Source organism: Tamandua tetradactyla, chromosome 5 (assembly GCF_023851605.1).
Source record: "Tamandua tetradactyla isolate mTamTet1 chromosome 5, mTamTet1.pri, whole genome shotgun sequence".
In the NCBI taxonomy this organism is placed as follows: Eukaryota; Metazoa; Chordata; class Mammalia; order Pilosa; family Myrmecophagidae; genus Tamandua; species Tamandua tetradactyla.
Genome location: NC_135331.1, coordinates 74,863,730 through 74,885,084, shown reverse-complemented (window position 1 = coordinate 74,885,084; position 21,355 = coordinate 74,863,730). Strand labels below are relative to the sequence as shown.

Below are 21,355 nucleotides of genomic sequence, written 5' to 3'. Positions count from 1 at the left end.
TCTCTAACATTTTGCAGGCGACTCTGTCCCAAATTAATACCATGACGTGTCATGGCAGATACTGGGACTTCTTTATAGCATCTTCTTACATCTTTAATCCCTCTTCTAAACTAATGTGATTTTTCAGGTCCTTTTTTTTCACCCACCACTTAACACTACAGTAATTATTTACCCCTCCAAAAAATTTAAGATTGTCATAAAAACATTTTAAATAATGTTTAATGTTGAGATGAAACATGTAGTAGTTACTGAATCAGGTCCTGGGCAGAAAAAACTCAAACCATGAAGTTCAAGAAAGGGAACTCAATACCGGAAATTAGTCCCAGAGGTGCTGCAAGAATGAATTAACAGGAATATGAGGCAACTCAGAGATTAACAACTGCGGGAAACCTAAGCCAGGAGCTGACTGCCCAGTGGTAATTGGAACCTTAGGGGAGAAGCTGCCTGGCAAGACCTGGAGCCACGGAGTGATGGCAGCCCTTGCCAGAGACCCAGTCTGAAAGGGAGATGAGAGCTAAGCTGTATTCTCCCTTTTTGGACTCTTGGCTGGGTCTTCCATTGCATGAACCCACCTGGAAGCCAGTAGGCACAGGAGCCTGGAAAAGGTAATGTGCATGTACCAGCTGCCAGGGCTGCAGAGCCTCACAGGGTAGAGTTCAGTAAGGAATGGATCTGAGAGCAGACTGACCAGTGAACAGGACAGACATCCAGTTGCTCTGGGAAGTTGTGATACACTCACGAAACAGCAGAGTCCACTCACAGTGCCGACAAAAGTTGGCCCATATTTTTGTTTATTGGTTGATTAGGTTGGGTTCTCCCAGAAGCAGACTCCGAGCCAAAGTTTGAGTAAGGGTGATATATTAAGGAAATCCTCTTAGGAGAAATAAGAAAATGCAGGAAACAGGGTGGGGAAAGGGGAAGAAGCCAAGAAAGGGAGCAACTTCTGGTGAAGAATGTCCAGGCTCAGCCTGGGGTGTTTATTATACCTAGGGATTTTTCTTATCTTGAGCCAGAGCCACTGGGTTTTTAAACACCCACACCCCACACTCCACCCTCTCACAACACATACACACATACCCTCACTGCAGCAGAACAGTTCTCTGAGTCATACTTTGTCTTTCTTTTCCTTTCTTTTTTGCTACTCCTCTCTGTAGTTGCAAGCTCTTGAGCATGACATGTTTCTTGGCTTGTCCATCTAACAGTGTTCAAAACATATGTTTATAATATGTCTTAACATAGCCAATTACTGTTATACTTAGATACACACAATTAGGGAGTGCCCTTCTTTCCTTCCCATAGATACCAGCTGTGCTGTATTAATTTCATTGTGTTTCTAGTTAAGAGTATACACAGTTTAACTGTAACCCTCCATTTTTTCTCCTTGTCTCTAAGTGTTCTAAATCAGGGCTTGACAGACTTTTTCTATAAAATGCCAGAAAATATTTTAGGCTTTGCAAGCACAATAGGATTTCTATTGCAACTAATCAATCCCGCCATTTCATGCAAAAGCAGCTGTAGATAATACATAATCAAATGAGCTTGCAGTAAAAATGTGTTTGTACAAATTAAAATGCTATTTTTTTGCATAAATTTCCATGTGTCACATATCTTCTTTTGATTTTTCTTTCCCCACTGAATGAAAATGCGAAGACCTTTCTTAGTTCGTAGGCCATATAAAAACAGGCGGTGGCTGGATTTGGCTCCTGGGCCACAGTGTGTTGACCCTGCTCTAGATCCAGTGTTCTTACTGTGCTCCCATGGCTTAACCCAATTACCTGCTGTCATTATCTTAATCTATGTTGCTAATTATAGAGAGCTATGTACTTTGCCGCAGGGGAGAATGAAAGGAAAGCATCCTTAATCATATTAGAGTTATAATCAGAATAAGTATTAAATGCCAGGCAGCTTTTGGATCTCTAGGCTTTAAAATTGGCTGATGTAGATTTTAAGAGGTATATGAGAATAGTTTCATAGAAGAAAATGAATCCGTAAATCATATGCAGTATTCCACTCATCAGTTGAGTAGGTAATGGGAAAGGTACTCGGTGTAATATTTGTCTTACTCTTGTAATTTATAAAGTTCTTTCTGTACCTGTCATCTCACTTCACCCTCCCAACATCCTGTGCATTAAGCATAAAAGTGGTATATTACCCCCACTTTTTAGATGAGGAAAGGGTACAAGTAACTTGCCTTAGGATCCACTAATGAGGGAGTAGCAGAACCCAGGCTTCTTGTCCAATGAGCACTCACAGAATTTTAGAAGTAAATAGAAATATATCATCAAGTTTACTATTTTCCATTTTGCAAGTGAGAGACCAAAACTCAACAGCAGTAATTTACAGAACGAACTGTCAGAAACCCTCATCTCCCACTTATTGAAGCCATGTTCTTTCCATTGGGCTGTGTCTCAAATAGTGAAAACAAAACTGCCATGTGTTAGTGTTTGTGACATTTCGATACCTTCATTAAAGTGTTGTAAGACGTATAAAGTAAAATGTTTCTTCTTATTCGCCTATTTAAAAGCATGTCCGGACACGGTCCAGTGCCCGTGAAATAAACGCAGGCCTTGCCTTTGTCCTTTCCAGCACCAGCTCTGGATGTTGATTGGCAGAGCAACAACACCTTCGCTTCCTGTAGTACAGACATGTGCATTCATGTCTGTAAATTAGGACAAGACAGACCTATTAAAACATTCCAGGGACACACGGTAAGAAGCCACCCTTAAAGTGATTATGACGAAAAATCATTTCAGAGTGGTTTTGAAGATACAGGTTTAATGTCCACAGAATATCCCGATTTATATCATGAAAATGTGAATACTTACTCTTATTTTTAGAATGAAGTAAATGCTATCAAATGGGACCCAACTGGCAATCTCCTGGCCTCCTGTTCCGATGACATGACTTTAAAGGTAATTCAGATAGTAGGGGAAATGTGGTGTTGTCATCACATGGTTGGCTTCTGTGGCCATTTTAAGACTTTTTAAAATGGCTCAGAGTTTTGTTGGATTTTTAAAATTAGGTCTGAGACACAATCTATTAATGGTTAATTGTTGTCTTTTTTGATGTGTTTTTCTTTTCTGAAATATAGTATACAGAAATATTGTATTACAGCATCAGAGCTGTACCGTAGAAATTACCAGTACTAAGAACTGTGATGTTATAAATTGTCTTCATTGTTATAAAGTTGTATATTGGGACAATTAAATTATATTTGTTTGCAAATGTAAAGATTGGACTGATAACCACAGATGGCCTTTAATAGCATTCATGGATTTTACTGTAATTCCATGCATTGTACTAAATTGATTTTACTATTGTATAAGTACGTGCCAACCTTTCTGAGAAACTGAAATATAGCAGTAAATCTAGTGAATGAGCATAGGTGGATGTGGATTTATTTTTTCTTATTGCATGAGTAAACACAAAACTGACACTTGTCCTAAGTAAGCACACCACTTACCATGAGGGAAAAAGGCATTTTGCATTTTTAGATAAAGAGCAATCTACCACTAATCTCCAAGAAAGTGAAGCCTGAGTCCTTTCCTGTAACATGATAACTCCTTAATGAAAACAGTTTTATCCTGACTTTGCAATATCAGTGACTGCAGAAATGATGACCTTACAGATAGGATAATTATGTGGAAAAACTGCTCTTCTCCCTACCATGAGCTGAGTAAATGTAACCTTGGCAGCCTGCAGGGGGTTCTTTAAATATATCTGTTATGACTTTACTTAAAGAGATGGTTCTTCTTTGCAAACATTGCTACTAAAAATGCTTTTCTTAATGTTTTTGTTCCTGAGTTTCCTTGCATGCACGTTTGTTAGCTCGTATAAAATGGGGGAAAAAAAACTTCGTTGGGAACAACCTCTGGCCAAAGTTGTTCAAGTGAAAGGCCAGTGGTGGCTAGAGAGCCTTGATGTCATGGCTTGAGTTGTAGCTGGAGAAGTAGTTGGGACTAGAAATTTGATAGAGTGCTTTTCTTCATCCTAAGAGTCATAAAAGGTCATGTAGGATTTTAACACTGAAACTGGATGGATGGATGAGATGTACTGGGGACTTTTTCTGAGGTGGAATACCAGATTGAATGCAAAGGTCATGTGTTCAGTTTTAGACATGTCAAACTGGAGGTGCCTTTGAGTCATGCAAGTGAAGGTGGGTCTGATTCTCGGAAAAGAACTCCAAGCTTGAAATTAGTATCAGGGACGTCCCAGTAGCTGGGTGGTCACTGAATGCCATGGGCATGAATGAAACCGTGCGGGTAGAAATTACAGAGTGACAAAAGAGGGAAACCTTATAAAAAGATCTTACAAAGCTCCAGCAGTTACCAGATCAGGAGGGATGGACTTCCAAAAGGAAACTGAAAAGGGATGTCTGAACTGGAAAGAGAAGAATATTTAACCATTAGCATGTAGAGAAGACTGTTTAAGGTGGCGAAGGATAGGAGGGTCAGCACTGTCAGATGCTGTGAAGGTTCAAAAGGAAATCAGCCCTGGTGATGTGTCTTTTGGATTTATTTACATGGGATTATAAATACACATGGTACAAAAACATTTCATTATCTTTTTATCAGTTATGTTACAGAACTGTGAAATCCACCTAATTTTTTTTGTTTTGTCAGCAGCTGGGTTTGGTGTGTGTTACGAGATTCCTTCCCCCATGTTTTTTTTTTAACGTTTTTTTTTGTTTGTTTGTTTAATTGTGAAATATAACATCTATACAAAAAAAACCCCAATAATTTTCAAGTACATTTTAGCAGGTAGCTATAGAACAGATTTTAAAGTTTGGTATGGGTTACAGTTCCACAATTTTTCATTTTGTCTTCTAGCTGCTTCAAGACACTGTTAGAACAACAGAAATGTCAATATAATTCAGCAGTCGCACTCACTTGTTAAATCCTATCTTCTCTGATATACTCTTCCTTCTCTTTAACATATGTACATAAAAGCAATAAATTTCAAAAGGACATTGCAACAGTTAGTTGTAGTACAGATTTCAGAGTTTGATATGGGTTACAATTCCATAATCTTAGGTTTTTATTTCTAGCTGCTTTCAGGTGTTGGAGGCAAAAAGAAATATCAGTATAATGATTCAGTACTCATACTCACTTTGTTTTAAACCAACCTTCTCTGTGTAACTCCACCATCACCTTTACTCTTTTTCCTGCTCTTTAGGGGTATTTGGGCTATGACCATTCCAACTTTTTCATGTTGGAAGAGCCTATCAATAACATGGGGTAGGGAGATGGAACTGGCTGATCTGGAGAGGCTGGGCATCGTAGGTTTCAGGATTTATCTGGTCCAGGGAACCATCTGGAGGTTGTAGGTTTCTGGAAAGTTACTCTAGTGTACTCCCACACCCTCCCCCATGTTTTTATCGAATGGTTTTGCTAGAAATATTCTTGGTGCAGGATTTCTCTTAATTTTTTAATTTACATGTTTAATTTATATACGTGGATAGGTTTTCAGCTTTCAACTCAGGAGAGGTTTAGACTCTGTACACCATTTTAACTTTTATTCCTTCTGTTGCTTTTCATGGTTCTTTTATATGAAGCTTTAGTATTCGAAGCTGTGTATTTAGTTTCTCCATTGCAAAATATTTCCTGTTCCTGACTTCTGAAGGGAATTTATGATACGGACATTTTGTTTAAGAGATAGAATAAAAAGTAATGCCTAAAACATTTTAGGGTCATTATGTAAGGAACTTCTTAACCATTTGAAATTATTTGCACCATTTGAAATTCTCAAAAATGGTCTTTAAACAACTACAGTTAATTTAGTCCTCAAAGGCTTAAAGTTTAATTTGTTTTTAGAGAGTTAAATAAATGCAATTTATACATTTTCATTTTTTGCACATATACCCTTGATTTCTATAGTTGTTTACTCATTACACCACTCAGTTTTTGATTGCCAAGATAATTTTTTAAAAAATAATTTCAGCCGTACAGGACAGTTGCAAAAGTAGTACAAAACCCATAGAAAGAACCCTAACGTACCCTCAGCCTCCTCATACTCAGATCTACCAACTTTAACATTTTGCCACCTTTGCCGTATCATTCTAACATCTCGCCATCCATCCACCCATCTACCCACCCATCCACTCATCCACCCATCCACCTTCTGAACATTGAGAGCAGGTTGCACCCATCATACTCCTTGACTACACAGCACTTCCATTTATATTTCCCATAATCAAGGATATCAACTTATGTAAGCACCTTAGATGTAGTTATCGAGTTCAAGAAATGGATGTAAGGTTTATAGTCCCAAGTTCAGTTTTTCTTATGTCCCAGTAATGTCTTTTTGAGCCTTTTCCTTTATTCTTAGATCCCATCAGTATCATGTATTGCACTTAATTATCATTATCTCTTTAGTTTCTCTTCCTTCTTTTGTTTCCTTCCTTCTTAGCTTCTTCCCTCTCTCCCAACAAATAAACAAACACCCTACATTCATTTTTCCGTAACTCCCCATTGCCCCAATTCCCCATTGCCCCTGCCCTAATCCCCAGCAGCCTGCACTTTGCCCTCTTCTGTTATGAGTTTGCATATTCTCTTCTTCCTTTGTGGTTACCATGGGGCTTAAATTTAACATCCTAAATTTAACAGCCATTGTTGACTGCCTTGAACATCACCTTAACTTCAATAGCGAGCATAAACTATGTCCCTCTCTCTCCTATGTTCCTGTCTTTTGTCTTCCCCACCTTTACCTAGTTCTTGTCACATACCACGTATTTAGATGAGTCCAAAACTATTGATTGTGTCATTACATTTGCCTTTTAGATCCTGTAGGAAGTAAAATATGGACTTAGAAATCAAAAGGACAGTAGCACCCGTGTTTCTATGTAGCTATGCCATCATCTTTACTGGAAATCATTCTTTCTTCCTGGGCCTTCAGTCCATTACTGAGTGCCCCCTCCCTTTAAACCTGCAGAATCTCCTTTAGCATTTCTCGTAGGGCTCATCTAGTAGCGCAGACCTCTCAGCTGTTGCTTATCTGGAAATGTCTTAATCCTGCCCTCAGCTTTGAAGGACAGTTTTGTCAGATACTGAGTTTTTGTTTGGCATTTATTTGCTTTTGGCACCCGCAGATACATGTTGCCGCTGTCTTCTTGCCCCCCTTGGCTCCAGGTTGCAGCCAGCACTGACCCCATCAGGGCTCCCGTGGGGGTAGGGGTGGGGCATGGCCTCTTGTGGCCTGAAGAGTTCTCCCTTTATCTCTGGCATTCCACCGTTTGGTTGTAACATGGCATGTGTGGGTCTACTCGGGTTTATCCTGTTAGGGTTCATTGAGTATCTTGGACGTACATATTTATGTCTTTTTGTCAAGTTTGCAAGATTTCAGCCAGTATTTCTTTGACATTCTCTCTGTTCCTTTCTCTCTTTCTCCTCCTTGTGGCAAGGGGTGGAGGGGACCAGGCAGCATGCCAAGTGTTATTCTCCATCCCACCCTGCTGGGGCTGTGTGCCTTCACCAGTGTCCCGGGACCTGGGGAGGACATCTCTCTGCCAGCTCTTGCTGGTTGTGGGGAATGGAGTTCTGCAGCCTCTGTCTCCACCACGATGACTGGGCAGGGCTGGCAAGATATTTTAAATTATTAACTTTGTAATTGTAGAATATAATTATATTGTTGAATAATAATACACATTTCTCTCTTTTGTTCAGATATGGAGTATGAAACAAGACAATTGTGTCCATGATTTGCAAGCACATAATAAAGAAATTTATACTATCAAATGGAGTCCAACAGGACCAGGAACAAATAATCCAAATGCCAACCTTATGTTAGCAAGGTAATATTTCTGCTTTACTTTTTTTGTAAGTGTCTTTGACAAATAAAACTTCCAATAAATATGGGAGAAAATTAGGGAGGATTCCATGTAATGGAAATCTATCCTGCAAGGAATATATTTTAAAATAACGGGAACTTTGAAGCATGGGATTTTATTATTAATGTTTTTGGGAATTGTGGTTCATTTTTATGGCTGATGATATCAAATGTTAATAAACACTCAAGTGATTGAGGTATATTACAATAAAGTTTCTTCAGCATTAAAAAAAAGATATATTAAGAATATGTCCAATTCAGAGTTCAGAACCTTGAATCAGTAAAAAGGGCCTTAAGACAAAAGGAATATGGTCAGTTAGCTCATTTGTGTTTTTCAGTTCAGGGGCTTGGAGATGGCTTTAGGCTGTCTCCCCTCCTGGTTAGCTTCCAACTTCCAGAACACTTTCTTCCCAACAATCCAATCTCCCTCGTAGAATGAATTTATGGCTGGCTGTTAAGAATGGCGGAATTCATGGAGGTTGGGGGTAGGATGGAGAGAGTATTTCATTATTTATGAAATCATTTTTTTTTTCTTCCCTTGTCAGTGCATCCTTTGATTCTACTGTTAGGTTGTGGGACGTAGACCGAGGGATTTGCATCCACACTCTGACGAAGCACCAAGAGCCTGTGTACAGTGTAGCTTTCAGTCCTGACGGACGCTACCTAGCAAGCGGTTCATTTGACAAATGTGTGCACATCTGGAACACACAGGTATGTCTGCACTGTCCAAGTGGGCAGCTTCTCCCCTACTTAGTAGGGAGCATTTGCCTATACCAAATGTTCTTTTCTCTTTTTGATTTTTCATTCCTCTCGTGGTGTTAATTTCGTTGTTAGCATTAAAATAAGAATGGAGTTTATAAGTCAGTAAAGATTGGAACTAACTGAAGTTATAGTGTCCTATACAGATCAGAATTTAGAAATGGATTTAGATTCCTTTTTTATTTTATTCAGCAGTTTTATAGATATAGAATGTGATAAATGACATGATTTCTTTATTGTAGTATTATACACAGAAATTTTTGTGAGCTATTTCTCTTTCTGTAACTAACAGTTGTTATGGATTGCAAAACTAATTTGCATAAGTCATCATTTCAAGTACTGTTTTACATTCATCAAAAAATCAGAAGTTATAAAAACAGTACACTGAGGGTCCTGCTCCCACTTCTGTCTTTCTCTCCCCTCAGGTAACATTATGTTCATTTCTCTTTTATTCTTCCTGAGTCTTTTTGTAAATACAAGCATATGATTGTTCTGTTTTCCAATAGAAGGCAAGAGAGCGGAATAAAGACCACAGTCCAGTCTTTGGGTGAAAAAATGCTATTTCAGTATATTTTATTTTTCTTTTTTTGGAGGGATGCATGGTTCAGGAATTGAACCTGGGCCTCCCGCCTGGAAGGCGGGCATTCTAACCATTGAACTACCCGTGCACCCTTCATTGCAATTTTTAATGTGCATTTTTCTTATGCTTGAAGTTGAATATCTTTTTATATGTTTAAGGATTTGCATTAATTTTTTCTGTAAGCTGCCTGGTCATGTCCTTGGCTTGTTTCTACTGAATTATTTGTCCTTTTCTTGATTTCCAGAAAGTCCCTTTGTAATCTGAGTTGCAATTTTTTTTTTCTTATGAGCAAGTAACTATAAAGCCAGAACCCTAAATTATATTTTAAATTAAATTTTAAGGTAAAGAATGTTCTATCTTAGTATTATATCATTCCTTCCTTATCTCTACTCCTCCAATTTCTCTCTGAATATATGCTTGTGTTAGATATAATCTATAATTACCTTATGTATGTTTAAAATTTTCATTTCTTGAGAGTTTTAGCTTTAATTTTTTGTTTGTATGGAAAAAACTAATTGTGAACTCACTTCACCTTTTTAAATCTGAACAGTTGAGTGGTTTGTAAAAGTTCATCTATCAGTATATGCATGTCAGTAATTCAAGTTAGTCTCTGCTTTTGTTTATTTTAATTATGAAGTATTTCAAACACACAAAAAATAACAAGTATTTGTATACCTACCATCCAGATTTAACAAGCAGGAACATTTTGGCACACTATTTAAGATCTTCTTTTATACTGGATAAAATATTATAGATATAGCTAAAGTGTTTGCCTCCTCTCTTTTTTCTTTCCTTTCTTAAAAGCTGTAGCAAATCTGAAGTGTCTCTCTCTCTCATTACTATTTTTATGTGCCAAAATTTGGTTCTTTGAGCAAATCAATAAAATCGATGGGCTGCTAGCAAGGCTGACAAAGATAAAAAGAAGATGCAAATAAACAAAATCAGAAATGAGAAGGGATGCATTACCACAGACCCTGAAGGAACAGAAGATGCCATCAGAGGGTGCTATGAACAACTATATGCCAACAAATTAGACAACTTAGATGAAATGGACAATTTCCTGGAGACACACAAACAAACTATACTGACTCAGGAAGAAATAGAAGATCTCAACAAACTAATCACAAGTAAAGGGATTCAATCTGTCATCAAAAGTCTTCCTACAAAGAAAAGCCCAGGGCCAGGTGGCTTCACAGGAGAATTTTATCAAACATTCCAAAAAGAACTAATACCAATCCTGCTCAAACTTTTCCAAAAAATTGAGGAAAAAGAAACTACTTAACTCATTTAATGAAACTAATATCATTTTAATACCAAAATCGGGTGTGCTGGTTTGAAAGGATGTATAGACCCTAGAAAAGCCACGTTTTAATCAAAATCCTATTTCATAAAGGCAGAATATTCCGTATTCAATACTGTGTGTTTGAATCTGTAATTAGATAATCTCCCTGGAGATGTAACCCAATCAAGAGTGGTTGTTAAGCTGGATTAGGGGAGATGTGTCTCCAGCCATTTGGGTGGGTCGTGATTAGTTTCTGAAGTCCTATGAAAGAGGAAACATTTTGGAGAATGAAAGAGATTCAGAGAGAGCAGAATGAAATAGCCACGAGAAGCAGAGAGTCCATCAGCCAGTGACTTTTGGAAATGAAGAAGGAAAACACTTCCTGGGGAGCTTCGTGAAGGGAAGCCAGGGGAGAAAGCTAACAAATGATGCCATGCACCTCATGCCTTTGCAGATGAGAGAGAAACCCTGACCCTGTTCACCACATGCCTTCTCATTTGAGAGAGAAACCCTGAACTTCATCGGCCTTCTTGAACCAAGCTATCTTTCCCTGGATGCCTTAGATTGGACATTTCTATAGACTCGTTTTAATTGGGACATTTTTTCGGCCTTAGAACTGTAAACTAGCAGCTTATTAAATTCCCCTTTTTAAAAGCTGTTCTGTTTCTGGTATATTGCATTCCAGCAGCTAGCAAACTAGAACACCAAGTAAAGATGCTACAAGAAAGGAAAACTACAGACCAATCCCCCTAATGACCATAGATGCAAAAATACTCGATAAAATCTTAGCAGATTGAATCCAGCAGCACATTAAAAGAATTATACACGATGACGTAGTGGGGTTTTTTACCAGGAATGCAAGGATGGTTCAATACAAGAAAATCAATTAATGTATTACAGCACATTAACAAATTGAAAGGGAAAAAATCACATGATCATCTCGATTGATGCTCGAAAAGCATTTGACAAAATTCAGCATCCTTTTCTGATAAAAACACTCCAAAAGATAGGAATCAAAGGTAACTACCATAATATGATAAAGGGAATGTATGAAAAACCGATAGTCAGCATCATACTCAATGGAGAAAGAATGAAAGCTTCCTCCCCTAAGATCAGGTACAAGACAAGGATGCCCACTGTCACCACTATTACTCAACATTGTGCTAGAAGTTCTAGCTAGAGCAAACAGGCAGGACGAAGAAATGTAAGGCATCCAAATTGGAAAGGAAGAAGTAAAACTCTCATTATTTGCAGATGATACGATACTATACTTGGAAGATCCTGAGAAATCTATAGCAAAGTTACTTGAGCTAGTAAACTATTTTTATGTGTTAAAATTTTACATAACCGTGATATGATTTTTTTTGTATCTTTGCAGCTTGTATTTTTCACCCACTTTTCTATTTTTTGAAATTTTAATCATAATGCATTTGACTCTAGAATGATGCTTTGTTTTGATGTCCTGGAGCATTATATGATATTATTGATGTACCTTTTTAATATCATAAACCACATTGCTATGAATTTCCTTGTACATGTATCTTTGTGCACATGAATGAATGTTTCTCTAAAGCTTTTAGATATATAATCTCATATATATAATATATGAGATTTATATATATATAAAATAAATTAATGGAAATCCTGGGCCAATAGAGTATGCATGCCAAGCTACTCTCTAAAGTGGTTATATGATTTTATTAATATAGGATTTCCCATTTTCCTCTCTCCTGTGGTTATCAAACTCTAATGTTTTTCCAGTTTGATGGATTTGAAATGGTATTTTATTTTAATTTATGTTTTCATGATTAATTGGTGAGTTTAAACATTTAGCATATAGTTATTAAATTGGACTGTCTTTTAATGAATAAACTTTTAAAACCAATTTTTCTACAATTTTATTTACTCTTTTATACTGATTAATTCTTTATGTATTGCAAATACTAATCCTCTGTGGTCATATGGATTGTAATGATTTCCCAGTTTGTTTCTAGTCATTATGGGATGTTGATCATATAAAAATTTTTAATACCAGTGTGTTCAAATTTATCAGTCTTTCTCTTTTTGATTTTTTTGATTGGTGCTTTTTGTAGCTTAGCAAATTCTTAAATAGATATCTCTTAAGTTTGATATTTCTTCATAAGATTTTCATGTTTTTTTCCACTTAGAATTAACTTAATATATGGTGTGAGGTAAAAGATTTCATAAAAACTTTTTCTTGCTTTATTCTGAGGTGCCTTATAGTTTTTATTCTTATTCTGAGTGATATTTCTAATGAAATATATTCCTTTTATTTATTGGTTGTTGCTTGTGTATTGTAACATGATTGATTTTATTATATTGATATTGAATCCCATCAACCTTGCTGAACTCTCTTCTTAGACTTTCCTTGTAAGTTAGTATTTCTGTTGTGATTGAATAGCAGAGGCTTTTTAGATATAATCTACAGTCTGCCTGTTGTATACATTTTTATTCACGCCTTTACTTCATTATGACAAAATCCATTTGAATGGAATTTAAATATAGAACTGTAGACCTGTAATGGAGCATACTACTAAGCTTTTAAGGCAGTTGGGCAACCATGCATACATATGTATCATATTATATAGGAAAAAAATGGTCTCATTTTTTTTTTTTAAGTATGAAAAAAGTAAGATGCTTCCAGGAATTTTTTCTTGCAGGAGAAAGTCATTATCTTTTTGTCATACACGTTTTTATTTTATTTCTTACGTTATTTGGATGACCTTTTACCTGAGCATTTGTCAGATGAATTAGTGAAGTCTCATCCCTACAGATATACAGGTCTAGGGTAGATGGCCCTTGTAATGTCATAGCGCTCCCGCATTGAACATGCTGTTTGGGTTCAGGTATAGCCCATTTTATGCTTAGAAATTGATAATTGTCTTTGGAAGATGTTGGAGTGTTTTTGTTTGTTTTTGAAACCCCAGAGTCCTACAGATTTTACTTTCTGTACCTCAGCAGATTTTTAATTTTTGTGTGTGTGTGCCTCTTCTTCTTTCCTGATTGACTGGATACTGGAGGCCTACTGCATCCACACTTTTCCATTAATCTTATAAGTTGTAAGGAATTTTAGGTAAGAAAGAAACCAGCCTTCCCAGTGTGATCAGCTGCGACAGTGCCTTGTATAGCTGGTACGGCATGACTAGACTGAATTGGTAAAGGCAAGGTAAAAGACGGGGAAAAGCAGTCTCCTGACGTAGTGATTAATTTGGAATCTGTTGCGGGTTAGATATTTACGCGGCACCTGTTTCACTACCGTGTTGTTAGATCTGCTACTTCTTGGTTGACTTGCTTAGATTACGGTAAAGCAGCAAAGAACCTTTTCTCCTTTGTCAGAGCAGAACACCCAAAGCATATTTTTAATTGTTTTCCAGCACAGCTGGTTGCATAAGAGAATATTTGGGGACCGAGTTTGAATTCTTCAGTGTCAGCTGTATGATTTTGTTTCCATTGATGAAAGAATAAAATAATTTATGATTCTGCTAAACTAGTGGTGAAGTTAACTTGGCTGCTTTTTTTTGTTGTTTAACGTCTTTCAAGAATGCTATAACGCTTTTAGCTTCTTTTTAAAACTGTCTTAGCTTAGGGAATATTCAGTAAATATAGACTGTCAGACTTATACTTTAATTGTCATTATTAGTTTCTTATACTTCCCCTTTAGGATATTTTGCCAAAGAGATGCTGAATCAGTTTTGTTTCTTCACATGTTGCTCACAGTCCTGCATCCTTTAACAGCAACAGTTTTTCCATATCCTACATTGAATGCTCACTTCCGTCTGGTCTGAACTGTGTCAGAGAGGCCACACATGGTTGTCAGTACTGGAAAAGCAGCACATGTTATCGTTACACAAACATCTTATTACATTTCTAACATTCCAGACTTGCACTTATTTTGGAGGTGCACCTGTTTCCCACCTGAGTGCTAGAAATAAAACCCTGTAATGTTTTTCCCTCAGTATTTGGATTTAAATGATATATGCTTGTGTTGCCACTTTTATGATTCTGTTTTTCATTTTTTTAGACAGGTGCTCTAGTTCACAGTTACAGGGGAACAGGTGGAATTTTTGAAGTTTGCTGGAATGCAGCAGGAGATAAAGTTGGAGCCAGTGCATCAGATGGTTCAGTAAGTATAGTATCGTGTTCCCAAGGGGGAGTGCATGGAAATGAGTGTGGGCGCACATGCGCACACACACACACACGCACATGTGCACACACACGTGCACACACAGCCATTAGGGAGATGAGCATGGGTGCACATGCACACACATGCACACACAACCATCAGGGAGATGTAGCTTATTGTTAAAGTGCCGGCAAAAACTTTCTTTTCAAACTACATTTTAAAATGTAGTATTGATCTTTTTTTCTGAAGGTTTTATACATTTTGTGTTCATTGCATTCAAAGAATGTAAGCAAGATAGAGGTTATGTTTGCCAGAATAGAAGCGACATAGTCAAGAAATGGATTGTTTTTACATAACCTTCATTAGCAAAATTAAGTACAGCAGAGCATCATTCTGAGGGAGCAGATAGATTTGAATTTTTAATACTTATTTCCATCTTCCCTTCCCTGCAGCAGAAACACTATTTATGGCTTCCGCAGCCATTAAAAAGCAAAGAAAAGATGGAAAGGATTTCACCATTGGCTGAGCTGTTCAGTGAAGCTGTCGCTTAGAATATATCTGTGCTCTCTTCCATTACAGTCCAGGAGTTAGGCAGTGGTCTGTTTTGAACATATTTTTCTCTGCTGCTTAATTGAGTTGTTCCTAAAAGTCTTACTCATGGTTCTTTTGTCCTGACTCCTGGTTGTTCCCTCCCATCTACTTAGATGATGTGTCTGACTTCTTTTGGTTACTTTTCCATGATTGTTGTTGCTTTCATGAACTTGGAACTAAGCAAGTGAGTCTAAACTGTACTCAAGAGAGGTTAAACTTAAAAAAATATATAAAGTATACAATAAAATTCTGAACACACTCATTGATTGTTTTACTTCTTTACAGGTTTGTGTATTAGACCTTCGGAAATAGCGCTACTAGTTGGAAGCCATGGACCGACTATGAATGTGTACATAGCCAAAATGACTGTCCCTGACCCACGTACTGCTATAGTCCCACTTGACCCATGGCCAGTCCACTACAGCCAAATCTAAAAGAAATATATACGTACAGTGTATATAAACAAAATTGCACCCTGAAGATGACAGAGTTTTGTCACAGCTTGTGAATTCTGTTCACCAAGTGCTGGAATCTAATCTGCTGTGCCCCCAAAATAGCATTTAGAAGTTTTGGATATGAAAAGCAGAAGAAAAAAAAAGAAAGAAATATACCTTATAAAAGCTGACCATACATGTACCAGTTTTTGGATACTAATGACAGCCTTGTTTCTCCCCTTTGAATCAGCAGACACCATGGATTATATTCTTTTTTTTCCCTTCAGTAGTCAAGCGGTTTGTACAGAGAAAATGGACTTACAAAAAACTTGCAGCAGTAGTTTGTTCTTGCTTTTAAACTTTGTTTTTGATTTAGTTTATGAATGCATGAACTAAGGGAGTGAATCAGTTTCCTGTTTATATATTTTTTTCACCTTTTAAACAACAAAAAAAAATCTTAAAAATATTTTAATGCGTTCTTTTGAAGAGGTAGATGTTTGGTACATTTTATGGCTCCCAGAGCATATATTCAATTGGTGCATGTTATGGGAAGGGGGAATTGGAAATGAAATAAAAATATATGACTTGGGTCACGTCAGCTTCTAAGACACATCAGTAAAAGGGTATTATGCTCTGGTTTTTTGGTGATGTGGCTGAAATGCAATAGTTTCTTTTTTGGGACATATTTCTGCCAATTAAAGACTAGAGGGCACAAAATATTTTGTTCTTTTTTTTAAATAACCATAGAGAAGATGCATAAAAAAAATCTTCTGATGTTTTGTAGCCATAACTAAATTATGGTTAAAATGTGCACTATTGTGAAAAGGAGCAAAGTAGGTTTGGGGTTTTTTTGTGTTTTTTTTTTTGTAGTTCTTTTTTTTTTTTTCTTTTGTCATTGTTTTGCTTTGTTTTTTAAGGGATTAAAATGTTTCTGGATAAGGATTAGCTTCTCAAAGTGTCCATCATTATGTGTGGAAGCTTAACTATATAATGTAACCAAACTCCAGTATTAGAAATCTCTCATGTTATTTTTCTTTATACAAAGCAAGATAACGGCAAATAACACTGCCATTACATGGCAAAATGTTTGCTACCTTAGTTTGAAAAACGATCTTTAAAACAAAAGACTTGCTTCAAAGTGTTTTTAAATAGCAGTGATTCAGAATTTAAAAAAAAAAGAAAAGTATAATTGCACTAGCCTCCCTGCTGCTCTGATTCTGCATTTGTGGTACTTGTGACTACATTTTTTCAAATATATTGATAGATTTAAGCTGCTAGTTTTTTCCCCATTAATCACTACTATATCATGTCTTTTACTCTGTTTATAATACCAGCTATTTTCTTAAAAGATACTGGTATCAAATCAGACCTCCTCTTGTGCTCATGCAACTAAAAGCTACAATACAGAGAATTTACAAATGATAGCATGAGGCCATGTTGATATGCGTGATTCACAGGGTTTGTCATGATAAACTTAACAACCCAGGAGTGTCCATTTTTAAGAGAATAGTTGTTAAATTTCTGTGTCCAAGATTTTGATCAAGAAATTGCTTGTTACTGAGCTTAGCAAATTTATAACACTATTTCTGTCACTAATTATTTTGAGGCCTCTGTTACTAAAAGTTTAATCTGTGCTCTGAGTTTTAAGTAGGAACTGATTTAACCCAAGTAATACAGTTTTGATTTTCAGCATTTGTTGTTTTGCTATTTTAACAAAACAGCATTGATTGAAGCAAGTCTTGGTTTTACTAAGGTAGGGTAGCATTTGCTGTTGGTAAAAGAATAAATACACTTAATTTCACAATCCATTGTTAAATGTTCCCCAGTTGTTGTTAGTGGGGTCTGTGATACTGTAATAATATTTTTTCAAATTTACATCCAGAGAGGCAGTCATTCATGATGGTTTTGTGCCAGCTGTTTTTAGGGTTCTGGAACACATTATAAATACTTAGAACTATTACCCTGTGACTTACGTAGGAAACCTAATATGCTGAGTACCTGGCACTTGAAATCCTGCTTTTATTGCTAGAGGTCCACATCTATGGTTGACCTCTGTTGTTGTTTAAAAAAAATAAATAAAAATAAAAAAATCTGTGCAATAATTTTTAAATGTGCTCCCAGGAATAGACACAAATGTTTTGAGTATGCTTAAGCTGCATTTTCCTTTAGCGATGCATTTGTCAATTGCACTGAATTTAAATCTGAAAGTCAGAGGTGATTGTTGCTAGTACTTTTTTGTATTTTGATAGGGACAGTTTATTCATTTGCATACAGTTATAGACTTTTCCTCCCCAGCTGATTGAGATAGTCAAGAATTCTGCAATATAGCTGCCAAAATTGACAGCTACATTTTTATGGTATTGTCATCTTTTCTTTTTTCTTCTTTCTTTTGTTTTAATCTTTAGCTATTTTACTTAAGCATAATAGCCACAGTAGGACATATAAAAGATTATAAATACAGAGCTTTATTATCCTGAAGTCTTGGGTCTTTTAAACATAAATTTATCTGAAGGGTATCCATTTTGTAGACTTGGGTTCTTTATGAGCATCCAACTATTTATTTATTTTTGCTGCTGTTCTCAACATCATTTATTGCCTGCTGATGTGCCATGATGCTGCTCCAATAGGCAGAAATAGGATTGTCTTTAATTTGAGCAGTGACACAATTGCAAGAGACCAAGTTTCACAGCCTGTTGAGTTCTATAATTGAGGTTCTTGCTCATTTTTTCTTCGATTTTTTTTTCTGAGTACATATTCCTGAATACAGTAGCTGTTCCTATGGTAGCGTTGTATAAGCTACTGTAAGAAGCTTATAAGAAAGGATAGAAAAGAAAACTTGAATGAACTCTAATTGAATAAATAGAATAAAGTGCAGCTGTCATTCTTAAATATTATAAAGGAATATGTTTGTACTTATCTCTGTCGGGAATCCCATACGTTCTTTCATTTGTCCCAGTCCCCATTTCCTATTGTTCATCAGCTACCATCTTTGACTTTCAAATGGCTTCTAAAAGTGGTGACTTTTAATTTCTTAATAGGTGTTAGTGTGTATCTGCTTTAATTATTCCTTAGAAAAGTATGTCCTAGGATTATACACTTTTTCAGATACTGAAAGTGCCTCCTTTTGTGGTGTAAAAATTAAATTATGGTGCAAAAAGTAGTCACTAGATGGAATTACATGAAGGTTTTTTTTTTGCTTTTTGGCATGTAAAAATGTCAAAAGAAAGGCCAAAGATTTGTACTTTTACACTCAGCTTAAAAAGCACTCCTTTTTCCTTAAACTTCTTTCTGTCTATTAGATTTAATGAGCTAGTGGTGTTTTTAAGGAGCTATCCGTTTATGTAGAATGGTTTTGATGAGAGTAGTGTAAACTATTACTGAGTAGAAGCCTGAAGAGGAGTGTGCATTTTTGCTATTTAAAAGAATCATATGACCAGGCTTTCATGGGCAAAAATGTCAAGATTTACTAGGTAGACAGAAAAATAAATCCCAAATGCAGTGTTGTTTAATCTACACATAACAATTTTCAGTTTCTTAAGCACATAGTTCATTTCTGCAGAACCTGTGTTTATTCCTGCATGCTAAGGATGGTACTTGCATATGGTAAATTACTTTTGACACTTTCCATGGTTACCCCGTTTTCAGTGGACCAACATTGTGGCATGGCAGCAAATACCAATATCTTGGGGAACAGCAGCAAATCTACAAGAGAACCTGTGTTGTTTTGTTTTGTTTCTTCTCCGGAATCAATAGGAATGGAAGGAGGGAGGGGAAGTTAGAAATTTTCCCTCCCCCAGTAGCTCTGAAGTGTCACATTTAATATCAAGTGTTTCTTTTCTTTTTAAACATCACTCTAGTTAAATGTAGACAAGAAAAAAAGAAGTGTTCACTTTTTTTAATACACTGATTTTAGAAATTTGATGTCTTATATTAGTAGTTCTGAGGTATTAATCGCATTCTTCATTTCTGCTTTTACGTTGACAGTTTGAAGCAGGGTGAATAACTAGGACATTTTCCCCCTAGTAAACTGTTTCGTGATTTTTTTTTTTTTTAATTCCTGGATAAGTTCAGGAAAACATTCTGCATGTTTTAGTTTAGATTTAGCCCGATGTACTTTTCCATCTCATTAAAAACAAAAACACATAGACTTTGGTATTTTGTAGTGCTGTAATCCCTAAATACAGAAGTAATTTTCTTCTTTCCTGGCTTTGTAGCTCTAATGTTTTCATTTTGATTTTTACAAATCCTTTGGGTCTAATTCTGTGAGCCTACCTATAGCACTGGATTAAAATGTCTGCATCATTTCTTTAGTTGTCCAGTTAACTTTAAAACTGTTGTAAAAGTGTAAACCAGCCCATGACAGTTTTTTGTACTTGTTAAAGAACTTTTATTGTTCAGTTTTCACGATTATTGTGTAAGGAAGACTGATACAGATGCTGTGCTGGACCATGTTAGTTACACTTACGATGTATTTTGGTTCCACATCACAATGATTTGTCCCCACTGACCCTTTTATCCTTCTTAGGCACATTTTTTTTTGTTGTTGTTGTTGCAGTTTCCCTTTTCATTGTATTGCTTTGACAACTGTAATTTGAATCAGATCTGAAAGAGGTCCAGAATAAAATATATTTTGATATTATGTTGGCTGTGTACATATATAAAACTTTTGATATCTGTGCAGTTGTAAAGACTGTTTACTGGTCAAGTAAAGAGAGAGGGATGCTATTCCTTGTTTACAGTTTCTTGTTAAATTTTAGTTGGTTTTATGCCTCTAGTGTTCTATTACAGAGAAAACCTTTTTGACCTGAGTTAGCCTTCCTTACATACAACGTGTCTGTTCTCTCCCATACTGGTGTTTCCATCAAAATCCCAAACCACTGTTTTTCATAAACATACTGTTTTCCAAGATATATACTTTAAAGTAAGCCCATAGATAAAATTATAAATTTTACTATTTTATTACTTCTTGCCGGAAATAAGATTTTTAAATTGAAGGGATTATTTACTATTTTTATTAAAGATTAATAGAGCATCTAGTCATCTAGGGAATAGCAATTACTTTTAAATTGTTTTGACAAGTCAATATTGTATTTAAAGCATATTATTTCAAACTATATATATCCAAACTAAAAGAGACCTCAGATTCATTGGTTTGCTTAGCATACAGTTGAGCACTGAACAGTTGCATAAATCTTAAGCGTTTTAGAGCAGCAGGCTCAGCTTCCTTAATGAGCTTTTCCCCTACACATAAACCAATTATAATTTAATCATTTTCTCTCTTTTGCTGGTTGCTTATGTTTTACTAACAAAACTTGTAATCTAATGACAAATGATACAAGATACCTTCCACCCTTGGTTAATACCATCTCTTTTAACTGTTACTTAGAGACATTATTTTCCGAATCACTGAGCATACTTTTTTGGCTTTCCTTTCTTTTTTTAAAATATGTGTTTTCCAGGTCTTCCACCTTTACCTTCTACTTTCTTAACAAGCAACTCCTACAAGCGTAGGCTTGTCATGTATTACTAGAGGATAAACTGCTGCACTTGCTAGAACTTTCTGACAGCCTTTAAATTTCAGAGGGTTAACTTTTATTGCATGGCATAGATTGTTAATAATTTCCTATGTTTTATACTTTTTCAAAAAATATTTAACAGTTACTAGGGACTAGAATCCATATAAACTTGATGTGAAGATGAAATTAAGCAAGCACAGAAAGGAGTATTTTTAATTTCTTAAC

General features: G+C 36.1%; 1 protein-coding gene across 6 annotated transcripts in view; it reads left to right on the top strand.

Annotated features, from left to right (window-relative positions):
- The window catches only part of TBL1XR1 (TBL1X/Y related 1), a 163,385-nt gene extending 143,132 nt beyond the window's left edge, over positions 1-20,253 (top strand). For all 6 annotated transcript variants that reach the window (XM_077161097.1, XM_077161093.1, XM_077161096.1 and 3 more), the window contains 6 exons: positions 2,587-2,708; positions 2,838-2,912; positions 7,662-7,789; positions 8,370-8,535; positions 14,488-14,589; positions 15,466-20,253. In XM_077161097.1, coding sequence (XP_077017212.1) covers positions 2,587-2,708; positions 2,838-2,912; positions 7,662-7,789; positions 8,370-8,535; positions 14,488-14,589; positions 15,466-15,492 — 620 coding nt within the window. In that variant the 3' untranslated portion in view covers positions 15,493-20,253. The remainder of the gene's footprint in view (positions 1-2,586; positions 2,709-2,837; positions 2,913-7,661; positions 7,790-8,369; positions 8,536-14,487; positions 14,590-15,465) is intronic.
- The last annotated feature ends 1,102 nt before the right edge of the window (positions 20,254-21,355 follow it).